Source organism: Haemaphysalis longicornis, unplaced genomic scaffold (assembly GCF_048455015.1).
Source record: "Haemaphysalis longicornis isolate Haplotype H1 unplaced genomic scaffold, Haemaphysalis longicornis Haplotype H1 scaffold_9, whole genome shotgun sequence".
Lineage (NCBI taxonomy): Eukaryota > Metazoa > Arthropoda > Arachnida > Ixodida > Ixodidae > Haemaphysalis > Haemaphysalis longicornis.
In genome coordinates this window covers 126409766-126423725 of record NW_027526460.1, presented here as the reverse complement: position 1 = coordinate 126423725, position 13960 = coordinate 126409766, and the positions used below count along the sequence as shown (strand labels likewise).

General features: G+C 49.0%; 1 protein-coding gene across 1 annotated transcript in view; it reads right to left on the bottom strand.

The window, feature by feature from the left end:
• LOC144153416 (uncharacterized) overlaps positions 1-13960 on the bottom strand; it is a 108060-nt gene that overhangs the window by 45360 nt on the left and 48740 nt on the right. Inside the window, exons 11-12 of the mRNA XM_077685063.1 lie at positions 13721-13816; positions 1028-1199 (exon numbers count right to left, since the gene is read on the bottom strand). Coding sequence (XP_077541189.1) covers positions 1028-1199; positions 13721-13816 — 268 coding nt within the window. The remainder of the gene's footprint in view (positions 1-1027; positions 1200-13720; positions 13817-13960) is intronic.

Genomic DNA, 13960 nt, shown 5'->3' with positions numbered 1-13960 from the left:
CGGGTAATCTCCGCCATTGTTTCCCGGCCCGGCAGCGCAGGCATGCAGCGCTTCTCACTGCGAAAGAAGGCGTGAAAGCCAAGGCGACGGGCACAGTGAGAAGGGACACACCCATCGCGCTGATACGGGCCGCGCATGCTCACATTGTACCCGTCTCAAACCAGGCGTTATCACTAGGTGGCTCCCGCGCAGTCCGGAGCACGTCGCTCGCGCGTTATAGACAAGCCTTTTGCCGACTGTACTCAAAGTGCATATCCAAGTGATACGTATAAGTTTTAGGCTGAAATAATTTTTATGTTGAAAATGGTGCGTATTATTAACTAATCCTCTCAAAATTTCTATCCGAGAGATGATATAAATAAGCTTGAGGTTGAAATCCTTTTCTGTCTTGAAAAAGCTGTAATAACCAATCCCCACAAAAGGCCTGTCTAAATGCTGAGTCGTGTATACTTAAGGTAGAAGTCAATGTTTCATCGGCGTCGAATTCAATGGGGACGGCGTGCTAATAGCACACACGGGGACGTTCGTATTCCGACACCTCGCGATATAACACGCGTCACCCTTGTAAGGCACGTTACTTTTTGTTCGCAGACATGAAAATACGTGGAACACTATAGCCACATAAGCTTCGGTGAATATTCATTAATTCTGAGCCCTTTACTCGATCGAGTACAAATCTGGCCTGAAGCTCACATTTTATGGCCTATTTTGTTATGGTTCGGTGACCTCTACTTTCAAATCAAACGTATGCACATTTCACCTAATGGCGATGGCCCACACAGACCATCATGTTTGACACGTAGCGGAACATCGGTGCCATCAATCGGGGCCAAAAAAAAAAATTCGGGTGCCAGTTCACGAAATATACCGTATGATGCTTGCAAATTTTGAGCTGCAAATAGTGAGTGATTTGGACATAATCGATTTTTAAAGGGCACCTAAAAGCGCTATAGCACATACATCTAACTAGGTCCGCGGAAGGTGTAACACGTATATGGGTGCACAGAAAAAAGTGTGCTATACGTGCCTTGATGATGAATCCCAGGTGCAAGCTGCCGAAATATATAAGGAAGGCACCCCAGGGCAGGCGCCTGACCATATGGCGGAAATCGAGCACCTGGTCATTGTACCAGCGCCGCCAAGGAATGATGAACGTGAGAATCACCACCAGGTAGTCGAAGTCCACGAGTTCGCGGTAGCTGCGCATGCGCAGTGCATGACGGCGATAAGTAATCATACGAGGATGAAATAAACAAAGGCATGCCTGAAATAGGCAGGAGTGGAATACGCAAAAGCTGCAGGCGCCACTGCAGGCGCCGCTGCTTGCTGGAGTGCTTGAAAAAAAAAAAAAACATTCGCGTATTATGCCGGGCACGCATAAACCCGAAAGAAAAACCCTCGAAATTGTCGTATTTGACGTGTTGGTGGTTTTTACCGAATACAAGTGGCATATGAAGGTACCGGGACATCTGCTGCGAGCACGCGCTGCACTGGCGGCCGTGCAGGGACGCGCATGCGCGTGCACCTGCGTCACAATATTTACCCTGCCCACTGGAACTCACCGCCCTTAAAGGAGCACTGATACGAAAATTTTATGTTACACTTTTATGGCCTTTATCGATGCTTAATGGTCTGGCGAACCTGAAACAGCACTTCAAATACTTCAGTTCGCGATAGTTAATTACATTGAACGGCTTGAAAATCGTTTGTTTCAAATTCCCGCGCTTTCCTCCCGAACGGCGCATATGACAGCCTCCCGGTTTGACGTCACCGCTTTGTGCGGACGTCACCGGTGCCCGCTTGAGAGGGTGTTGCGCCCGCTCGCCGCTCGTGGGGTCGCGCGCGTGAAGTGATGTCACGAGTTTTTGGCGAGCCCTGCGCGTCACTTCTTTTTGCTCTCCTGAAGTGATGTCACGCTGATGTCCATTTGCTGAGTGCCGCTCCGCGCGCTGCTCCGTCGGCGCGATAAATGCGATCCAATTGAACTATGTTCTTCGCGTCGCAGGCCGCTCATATTTCAGCCAGGGTGTTCTGTTGAGTGAAGGAAGCGAACTGTGCAATAATATTAACGCCAAAAATTGGCGTCAGTGCTCCTTTAAGAGACGCCAACGCGGCGCGGACGGGAAGCAGCAGCGCAGTGGTCCGCAAGGCGACGAAGTCCATTTTGTTTTAACAGCAAAGTTGTTTAGTAGATCGTTAGAGCATGGTGTTTGCAGTTAAAAATACCAAGAAAAAAACTCCCACCTCCCATCGCGGGAACCCCTGTGTAGATGCGACGCATAGGAGGTTCCCGTTGCAGCGTTGGACAGCGGAGGAACGGCGCTGGAACGATGGAGCGGAGCGGCGCAGGCACCGCGTTTTATAGCGCGCATAACGGTGAGGGGACGCGCCGGCGCCAGTGCGTCTGCCGCGGCTATGACGCAACACAATCCAACACAATCCACTTTAATCCAATCCAAACCAAATCCACTTTAATCCAATCCAAACCAAATCCAATCCAATCCAATCCAATCCAAGCCAAGCCAAGCCAAGCCAATCCAGCCAAGCCAAGCCAATCCAATCCAATCGAATCCAATCCAATGCCCCTCGCGAGAGAGTGTTCGCTATCGGAGAGGAGAGGGGGTGAGCGGCGGAGAGCGAAGCTGGCGCGGCGAGGAGAATGGGGGAGGGGTGGACGCCGACGACAACGATGCCGACGCCGGATGCAGAGACAAGACGGATGAATGAGATGCGTGGCATCTAAAATGCCGAGCTCACGTGATCGCGTTCTTCGCGGCGACCACCCCGCAGTTAAAAAAACCATGACAATAGATAGTTTTAGCCTAGGGGCTAGCGTCAGCTAACGCTACGGCGGCGGGTTACCGGAAAACGACTACGCAGGGCGGGGAGGGCGAGAAGGTCGCCCCTCACTCGAACGAATGCGCGGGCTCCGCGAGGCGGGCGACCGTCCCTGCGGAACGAATCCGTACCTGCCCAGTCGGGCCCCGCCACCCGCCGCAGTAGCGTTAGCGGACGCTGGCCGCTGTGCTAAAACTCTCTATTGCTGAGCGCTCGTGTGTGCGTGGCTAGGGCGACCGCCCAGCGTCCCTGGAGCACGCACTTAGGGAGATTGGCCAAGATTGAAAAAAAAAAAAACAACTCCAGCGTTCATCGTAATTGTGGTAACACTTGCTCAGAGCAAGAAAGTCTCCAGCGTTCGCCGCTATCGTGGCCACACTTTCTCGGAACGAGAAAGACGCGTCATAGCTTACGATTCTCCAAGGTGATGTCCAATGATTATCGCTTCCCAAATATGAAGGGAGCTCACACTTATAGCAACAATGATGGAGTATAGGTCGTTGAGGCAGCGCAGAAGAAGCAAATCAACTGCAATCATGGACTTGAACCATCGTGATGCTCATAAAGGTTGCGTACAGCTTCGCTACGTTCAAGTCTTGCGCGTTAGTGTGAGCTTCCTTCATTTTTTTCTTTCCCGCTTTTAGTGCCTTTAAAAAGTTAAAAATTATTGCAGCCTAATTTATTTACGTCTGGATTACTATCCTCCTAAGGAACCCTTTGAGGCCGTGCCAAGCATTTAACGAAAATTCGTAGGGTTGTGAATACGACAGCACTGTAGTGCTTCTTTATCCGACTGGGTGCGTTGGCGTAGCGGCTAATCGAAACTGGAGAGTCGGCCGAGGGCCTCGGATGGCACCTAGCTGTCATCGTCACTGGCCACTGCGACAAAGCAAGTACATTGTTGAACCTATATTTAGCCTTCACATGTGTGGTTACGTTAACGTTGAGAATAATGACGTGCCAAACAACGTGAGCCTCGTACGTCGACTCGACCGGCGTGTACCGACTGCAAACGCTTTCTAAGTCGAAGGCCACAACACATTAGTCAGCATTATTCCATCTTTACTCAGCCACAGCTGCTGAGCCGTGGTGGCGTCGGGGAATTCCCGAGGGACTCGCGTTCCGGAGGCCGTCCGTTTGATTTCCATCCAGTCACAAATTTTAAATGCAGAGCATTTCAGGAACTCACGATGTCACCCGCGTTGACGTCCGTAGTCGTAGTCCGCACCCCTCCCCCTACACTATATAAAAAAAAATACTATCCGGCGCGTGGTTTCGATCCCTCGACCCTGCGGGCGGAACGCAATGTACATGGTGCTCTACCCACTGCGCCACAAAGCCAACACGGAATGGGAGGCTACGAACGCGCCTTATATCCTTGACTCATTCAAACTACGTCAAGAAGCTGCTGATACAACGCATTCACTACCACCAACTCCCCAAACACTAAACGTTAACGCAATACACCCACCCCCTATGCGACGCATTTACTCGAGTCCCCCTCGCGGGGAGATGGGCCCAATTTTTCCTAATGTTCTTTTCAACTCAATCTGCAGGTCCGCGCAGAAGTAAACGGAGCGTGGGAGCGGTGGCCGAACTGCATCGCTGCGCCGCGTGTGGGCGCCGACGGGAACCAAGCAGCGCTGGTCTAAGAGCGTGTTCGCACTCGCCCCGCCGTCCTATCAGATATGTTTATTCGCCGCTCTGCTGGCGTGTCATACTGGGCGTAACGGTTTTCGATAGGCAGCGCTGGGTTATAGAGGGGCGCTGGTTGCACCACGGGGCGGCCTCTCTTGCATCCACCGTGGTCCCACGTAATTCGCGCCATCAGCGCCAAATCCTCCCCTAGTAGTACGTGGCCTCTGAGAAACGTTGCATTAATCGCCATGGCAACGAGTGGCGAGGGGGGAAAGGGCGTTTGCTGACGTCGCGGACGCTGCTGACGTCATTTATCCCGCGGCAGCCAGGCCGTGCCGCCGTGCGCCGGCCCCTGAAACCGACGCGCGTCCAACTTTCGCGTCTGCAGCCGGTCGCTGCCTCATGGGCCGCTCGGCAATGGCACCAGGCGCGAAAGTTGGACGAGCGGCGCCGATGACTCGAAATGGCCGCCGCCCGTCGTTTGTTATGTGTGCAGTAATGTGTTTAATAATTGAACGAAGAAAACATGTAAGTAATAGTACGTTTTCTGGTATCGAATTGTTGTCTTTGTGGCGATAATAATTGGAGTGTTACACAAACATTATTTTTGCTATGCATTTATTCAAAATTCATATGAGGGCGTCTTTGATTCGAAGTCATGAAAACACATGTACTACACCAATATATTGCACATACATTTTATATACACAGTATTGGACTAAGCAAAAATATGACATATGCAAATTTAGGCATACAATATTGTACAATAGGGAAAAAACGTGCTACATACACATTTACAGTAACACGGTTAGGCGGGCTAGTTGGTATTCTGAATTCATGGCTGTAACTTTTGCGCAACTTTACACGGTGACAGGTACAGGTCCTCGAGTCCCTTTTTGTATCGGTCTCCGTCTAAAGTTGCGCAAAAGTTACAGCCATGAATACACATTTAGGTACACAATACTTGATTACGAAAGAAGAACTTCGAAAGTTCTAGTCCCTACACAGATTTTTTTTCGCGCACACCTCGGCGGGAGAAGAAAAGAACTGGAAAGTTCCACTCAATGTATACTTATTTCTTGGGCTCACCTCGAGACAGGAATGTTCTATGGACATTAAAAAAATTCGTTTCGGTTCAGAGACACAATAATTGGGAATCTATATGTTAAAAGAAAGCACGCACACGTATGCTTCAAGCCCTGCCTTTCGGGCGAGTTAACGCAAACTCTGAAAGAAAGCGTTGACCCGCCCATTAACCTGCATACACTTCCGAGAAATCATGTTCACACCAACAAAATGCAGCCATAAAAAACTGTTGCAACACAATGACCGCACTGTAGACACTCTTTGCTGGATTATATCTACGTACAAAAACAATGCCCAACCATGTGCACGTCGTAGAACACAGAACACAAATCGAACGCACCCGTCTTTTCTTTTAATGGCGCGTGAATTAACAGTCTGCTTACCGGGGGCGGGGGAGAAGGCGGGGGGGGGAGAAGACACCCAGAAAAAAAAGAAGCTTTCCTGTATTTTAAGCCGCAGATATCGGCCAGCTTGTTACAAGCTACCCTCTAACTCGTGTCTGGGCAGCGCCTCTTATCTCATCCTGTCCGGCATGACCATTCTAACTTGAGAACTATGGAACACCAAACCCATTCGCGATAAGATGACAAGGCGCGGGCGCGCAGTTTAGATTGAACAGCATAGCCGGCAATGCTACTTGGTTTTATTTATTTTTTAATGAGCGAAACGCTTGCAATGGCGGCTGCAGACAACGCATGTATTTCGGTTTGGCCTTCCACTGCTTCATGTGAAAATCGACTTGCATTGAACACCGCGAAGTTACGTCAGATTTTTCGGAGCTCTGAAGCAACGCTTGGCAGTAGTTTCGCCGCAAATATACGTTTTGGAGCAAGACGGGGGAGGAAAAAATGCTTAGGGCGCAGCACCTCCACGCCATCAATCGATGTGGTAGTAGGTACGCCGTGAAAGGCAAGAAGCGCGTACAGTTGAGCTTGCCTTCTTTGTGAGCAGGTGCGTCGTGATGACATTGGATGGATTGAGGAGAGTCACCGGAGGAAACGTCCAATGAAGTCGCAAACCATCCTCGACTTGGGGCCCAAACCTAGACTCATACCTGCTGCACGAAACAACAAAAAATACCTTGATAAGTACACTGAATCGACGTTCCAGCAGTTACTAAGGCAATCATCAAAAAACGGCAATGCCACCACAAATTGATCTTGCGAGCAAGTGTGTGCGTGCCAAAGACGCGTTTACATCTACTAAAACTTTGCGTACCTGCACAGCTGGGATATATTTGCACATTAGTTTCCACTCCAAGACGAGTGACATGTCTCATTAACTTCACGTTACATGCGCGAATTATTTTGAAAACAGAAGAGTGCAATCAATCGGCTTTTAAGGAATTCACTGTAACTTGTACAAAGCTAATTTGCTTACCTGTCGTCTTTGGAGAAGGCGAGAAACTTGGTCGAACTGTACCGCCCTGTGTTGCTGCACCACAGAGCTGCGCAGGAGTGGTAACACTCCTTCCTCCGCTGCCCCATATTTAGAATGCTTTCGAATGTATTTTATAATGCAGCGAAACTTTCCGTCCGTGGAAGTGTTTGGGCAACCCGCGCAACCCTTCGCACGCCGGCTCGCTCACGCACGTACCGAACTGGCCCGCCGTGCGCGCCGAGAGAAAGAAAAAAAAAATATTAGCGCCGGTGAGCTGTTGCGCATGCGTGAGGAGGCGCGGAAGCGTTGACGGTGTGGAAAGAAAGAAACACTGAGGGAAAGGGAAGGGCCACGCCGCAGCACCGTGCCGCTAGGATCGCCACAATTTCGGAAACCGAAACTAGCCAAAGTCGCCGACCAGTGGTTGCACTGCCATTCGCAAGCATCAGCGGCGCCCGAATCGGCCGCTTGTAAGCTGGATGAAGCTGCGCGCGCTCGTAAACGTGTCTTGCGTGCTGTAAAGGGCGGTGTAAAATTGTGGGCCGCTGCGGTTTTCCATAGCGTGCCTTTGCGATACAATTTATTGTAAGCCGACAGCGAAGTTGCCTTGGACAATATAGGAAGCACATTCACGGAAATTGTTGTTATTCGGAAAAAGAGATAGCGCTTTCAAAACTTTTTTTTAATTTTGGGTTTCTCCCAAGTTGGTGCTGCCACTCAGTTCAGGTCTTTTCTGAAAAAAGGAAGATAAAAAATGCCCGTGCGATGGAAATTTTCTACGCCGTAAAGAATAGTACAATCGCTGTCTTCTATTACAGCGGGTCTCATAGGGCACATATTTTGTTGTCGCACTAAAACCGACGTCGTTATTTTTAACGAGCACCTTCTATTCGTTACGAAAATGTTGCAGCTTCCAAATTAACCCTTTGGCACTGTTCTGTTGATTGATAGATTGAGTGATTGATTGTGGGGGCGTAACAAGCTGACGCTACACAGACGATGATGCGCGTTTTAGTGGACGGCTCCGGATTAATTTTGGTCACCTGGGGATCTTTAAGGTGCGCCGACGGGCGTTTTCGCTTTTCTCCTCCATCAGAAAAGCAGCCGCCGCGACCGGGAATCGAACCTGCGTGCGCTGTTATGTCGATGGTAAGGTAAAGAAAATAGTAATTAGCTGATGCTTCGACACGCGCCGTTAAAAAAATTCAGTGCCCTTTCACTCTGTGAAGAAGGAAGACCAGCGGAGCTGCAGTGCGTAATCCTTAGCGACTGATTGTCATATAATTTATGTCCCGATAGTTCCCGTAAAACTACTGTTACCGCCACGAAAGGGACGGTGAGGAAAAACAATGATAAAGAAATTTAAAAACAAAAATACATGAAGAACTCCCAAAACTCAAAATTATAAACAGGAAAATGAAGCCCCGAAAATTAGTTACGAGGACGCAATGTTTAGCGTTATCATGTGGCCTTTAGTGAATATGTAAACTAAAGTTATCCAGATGCGTCAAGACTGGGACGTTGTCCATTTCTGTCCAGGCAGCCTCAGAAATGTGGGTTTAATCGAAATAACTTTCGCTTTGCTACTTAGCAAGGCAAGGTGTTTTTAACAGTGGATCTGTTCTTGGGCCGGGCTTTACGACTGTTGGATGTGGTATTGCGTCACGCTCCTTCCGGAGCAGATTTTTCCTCCCCGAAAAAACCGGACACCTGTGTGAAAAAAATTCATAAAACGTAAAATCAGCCCTACGGCCGTCATATATAAAAAAGACGGCTTATATTTCCCATAAAAAATGTCTTGTAACAATGCATTCTTGTTTTAAGGTGACCCGACTTTCAAAAGATCGGTGTAAGTTTGGCTCTTGTAGGCTGGCTTTCTCACATTGCCTTTTGCGCCGTGAAGCATGGCTAGAGAGAAATAACTATTTTCCGAGCAAGTTGGCTTAGGAACGCGAGATGGGCCCCGGCCGAGGGCTGGCGGCGATTCTGGCAGCACGGTCAACCATTTGTAGCAGCACCCCCGGTTAGGGCACCCTACCCCAGTTGCGAGCTGCCCAGCGCGTCCTCTCACGGCTCGATGCTGCAGATTGAGGGGCTGGGTTGAGAGGACAGGCTGCATGGTGTGTGGGAGTGTCAAGGGAGTCACAGAGGGGGCAGTTAGGGGAAGGAAACCGAGAGGGTGGATTTTGTGGAGCAGGAAACGACTGACCTGGGAGTAGGTCTGGACTGGTCCCCATAGGCGCTCCCGAGTGTTGGTGAGGGATGTGTGGTCAAGGGGCATAACGGCGGCGGGCGAGACAGTGATGCTCGTTGACTTCTTCGTATGAGAGCAGTCGACCGCGGGACGACAGAGCACGTAGGTAGGGCGCCTTGGGGGAGTATGTTCACTGAAAACGGCTCCAAATCTGACGTTATTGAGTTGATAGTGAAGTTGTAAACGATACAAAATCAATGTCTGCTGTCAATAAATGACCATTTACGCAGGGAGTTCGATTACAGAAAACGGCCGTAACTTCTTTTTTGCGGGGACTATCGGCAAACAAATTAAATTGCAATTAGGCGCTATGATGACTCTAACATTCCTTTTTCACAAAGTGGAAGAGCACTGAATTTTTCTAACGGCGCGTGTGGAAGGATCAACTAATAAATATCTTCTAATTACCGTCGAAATAACAGCGCCATAAAGGGTTTAAACGGTGTAACATTTTCTTAACTTATAGAAGGTCCTCATTAAAAATAATAACGTTGGTCTGAACCCCTTCTGTGTTGTGAAAAAGAAAAAAAAATGTGCCAAATTTACCCCAAAATGTTTTTTCTCTCAATTTGTACAGCTCTTTGTTCTAAATGAAACGGCACTATTATTTCGATGAAATAACATTCCTTTATTTCACTTACTGCAAAAAAGATTACCTAAGATGGCTTCACACGGCGCAATATGTCGATGATATAACGTTCCTTTAAAAATTTAATGGTGTAAAAAAAATTGCTTCACCCGCCGCGGTGGCTCAGTGGCTAAGGCGTTGCGCTGCTGAGCACGAGGTCGCGGGTTCGATTCCCGGCCATGGCGGCCACTTTTCTGTTGGAAGCGAACAGCAAAAACGCCCGTGTGTACGAGATTTCGGCGTACGATAAAGATCCCCAGGTGGTCAAAATTAATCCGGAGCCCTCCACTACGGCGCGCCTCATCGCCTGCGTTGCGTCGGCGCGTTAAACCCCACAATCAATCAATCAATCAATCAATCAATTGCTTCAAGATGGCTTCATCGCATGGTAATAAAGTCTTGCCAAAAAACGCCGTCAGGGCCCCAAAATGACCGATTACAACCATACTAGTCATCGGTCATTTTGGTACAAAATCTTAGGACGACTACACTCGTCAACGGGAACAAAAGGGTTAATGCGACAACAAAGTATGTGCCCTATGAGACCCGCTGTAATAGAAGCGATTGTATCTATTCCTTACGGCGTAGAAAATTTCCATCGCACGGGCATTTTTATCTTCCTTTTTTCAGAAGAGACCTGAACTGAGTGGCTGCAGCTACTTGGGAGAAACCCAAAATTAAAAAAAAAGCAATGTTGAAAGCGCGATCTCTTTTTCCGAATAACAAGAATTTCCGTCAACGTGCTTCCTATATTTTCGAAGGCAACTTTGCTGTCGGCTTACAATAAATTGTATCGCAAAGGCATGCTATGGAAAACCGCAGCGGCCCACAATTTTACACCGCCCTTTACAGCGCGCAACAAGACACGTTTCCGAGCGCGCACGGCTTCGTCCAGCTCACAAGCGGCTGATTCGGTCGCCGCTGATGCTTGCGAGCGGCAGTGCAACCAGCGCTGCCTTTCTAAAACCGTTACGCCCAGCATGACACGCCAGCAGATCGGCGATTAAACATATCGGATAGGGCGACGGGGATAGTGCGAACACACTCTTAGACCAGCGCTCCTTGGTTCCCGTCGACGCCCACACGCGGCGCAGCGATACAGTTCGGACTAAGGTCCCCCAAGTTCGGCCACCGCTCCCGTGCTCCGTTTACTTCTGCGCGGACCTGTACATTTGTTTCCTTCGCGTCGTCGGCGTGCGTGTGTGCGTGCGTGCGCGTGTGTTTTGAGCGAAAGCTCTAGTATACTACTCCGAATCGCGCAAGGTGATTTATCTATCTTCAATGATTTTGAGCCGACGAGAGGCCCAAGTATGCCAGGTGTGATGTCACGCCACCTGATCTGCTGCGGAAAGGCGTCGTAACTGCGCTAGCTGGGAGCATCACCCTGAGGGTTTTACGGCTGCTTTGCTGGGGCTTGGTCGCTCAGTCTCGGAATGATGACACGCAGGCTGGGCCATGTGTGCTTGCGCTTCCGCGCAAGCGACAGGCTGAATCAAATCATTAAGCAGACGTAGCTAGACAGCAGGCAGCCAAAAAGCATGTATGTGTGCTGCTTTTGCGCGATAGTTAGTCCTTGAAGCAGCTAGCTAACGTCTATCATTTCACCCGCCGCGGTGGCTCAGTGCCTAAGGCGTTGCGCTGCTGAGCACGAGGTCGCGGGTTCAATTCCCGGCCGCGGCGGCCGCTTTTCTGATGGAGGCGAAAAGCAAAAACGCCCGTGTGTACGAGATTTCGGCACACGTTAAAGGAGCCATGAAGAGAAAACACAAGTTTGGTTCATTCGAAAGATTGCCTCGTTAGAACCATAACGACACCACTTATAACGCAAACTTCGCTCAAATAAGCTACATAATTAGGAAAAAAGGAAATGACCATGCGACCCACCAGCTCATTTTCCGCAACAGAACCTGTGATGTCACTTGGGAATGCTCTGCGATTGGCGGAGGCCGGCAAAAGCAAACGCATGTTAGGCAGGGCTTACAGCTTGCATAGCGAGCTAAATGCCCGTGAAACATACTGCACATTCTTTTTATGACAAAGAACGGTGGAGTAAACGGTTGAAGATCCGAACGAACTCGCAAGCGTGTGCGCCAATGCGTACGAAACTAGCGCGCCGGCCGAGCTCGACATCTCGCTGTCGCGCAGACGAATTTTCGGGTTCGAGGCTCTTCGGGGCCAACGAACCGTTCCAGCACGCACAGCCGCGACCTTGCTTCGTATCGTAATCCCTTCACAGGAGGTTGGCCGTCATATCGCCAACCAGCAAAGGTAAAAATAGAAACGAGGGGAGTAAGGAACAGCAAGAAGCGACGAGATAGTGCCAGTCGTCGCGTAAGTTTCGAATGGTGTTGGCTTGCTGCTGTCGTTACGAGCTCGTTTCCACTCGTTTCCATTTTACAACCACTGAAAACTTCAGTTTGTTCAGTTACGGCAGGGACCCTTACGTTAGCTCACTCCTGGGACACGCTGGCGCTCATAGCCGACTTCGTCAAATCGCTCTGACCTTGGGGGAAAAAATGCCGTAAACACCGCGCATTGACGCTCGTTCTGGTCGAAGCAGAGAGCTCGCGCGAACGGCTTTCCATACACGACACCGGCCAACTGGCATAAGTGATACTGCTACTGAAATTGAACTATTATTAACCGTAATCAAAATACGGCACATACGTACCAGTCTATATTCGTCCGTCGCGACGGGGCTGACGAGGCAGCGGTGCCGACGGCTGGGCGTTCGTCTGTTGTGGCTATCGCGGAATGGTCGCTTTCCCGTCCACCGCGTATCCCACAACTCTTGCCGCTCGTGCCCTTAGAAGCATTGAGCGTTTTTGTGGTGTGAGGTTGTTAAATGCAAGCCCGAGCTCCTCGGCGAGAGTTTTGTTCTCCGGATCAGGCGATTCCATGACTAGGGCTGCGGGTGCACTATAGGTTTTACTAGTATTTTTAAAATGGCCGCCGTCTCGATCGACTCCCGCGTGTGGGTGCTATATGGAGTCGACATACTAAGTATCTGTTTCATGGACCGGCTCTATGACGCCATTGTACACGTCACGGAATGTTCAATTTTAGCGGGAGATTTAAAATTTTGGCTTAAATTGCCTTATTTCTCAGTGAATAAAGCATCATTTGCTTCCGGGAAAGCGCTTGGGGTACTATGAAACACCTAATCTTTCGAATAAAACAAACTTTTGTTTTCTCTTCATGGCTCCTTTAAAGATCCCGAGGTGGTCAAAATTAATCCGGAGCTCTCCACTACGGCGCGCCTCATCGCCTGCGTTGCGTCGGCGCACGAAACCCTACAATCAATCAATCAACGTCTATCATTTCAATACGTAGCATTCTTTGCCCAGTACCCTCACAGCCAGGACAGTGTACCACCCTGAATTCCCACAATAATGCCGAATTCGGTGTAGTTCCAGCTTTACTATTTTTATAATAGCGTAAATGGAGATAATTGGTCTTATAGATTTTTGAAAAACCAAGAAATAACAAATACAAAATAGCGAAAATGGCGAACCGTGTAACGCCCGGCATATCCACAATAATGCTAATTTTTTGGAAGTTTTATTTTCAGTCGTTCTTATAGTGTAAATGGAGATAATTGGTCCAACAGCATTTTGAACAACGAAGAAATAAGAAAAATATAAACAAAAAAGGTGAAAATAGCGAACAGTGTAACGGCCTTTTCTGACACAAAAAAATGCAGATTTGGTGGAAATAACAGCTGTAATCGTTATAATAGCGTAAAGGGAGATAATGGCTCGGACAGAAATTATAAAAACCAAAAGATTTGGCTGTAAAGAACTCACACTCTTGATAAGCGACATAGAAATGCTGCACAATAGTAGACAATTCTCTGATTTTCTGCAGATTTTTTCTCTCGACATTTTTCCACTTACTCAATGAAGTCGAACGGTCCCCTTGAGTTAACCACGTTGAAGTAGTTGGCCAAAATCCACGTGAGGAGCAGCGTTGTAGGAACCAGTTCGGTGTACCTGCAGTATGGGAAGTACTATTATCAGCAATATGAAAGGCAACACAGGTACGCATAGAAAACCCCCTCAGACCCAGCTATCAGTGATACGCAGCGGGCGTCGTCAGAAACAAAGTGTAAAGGGGGACGCTGTTGTAACAACTCT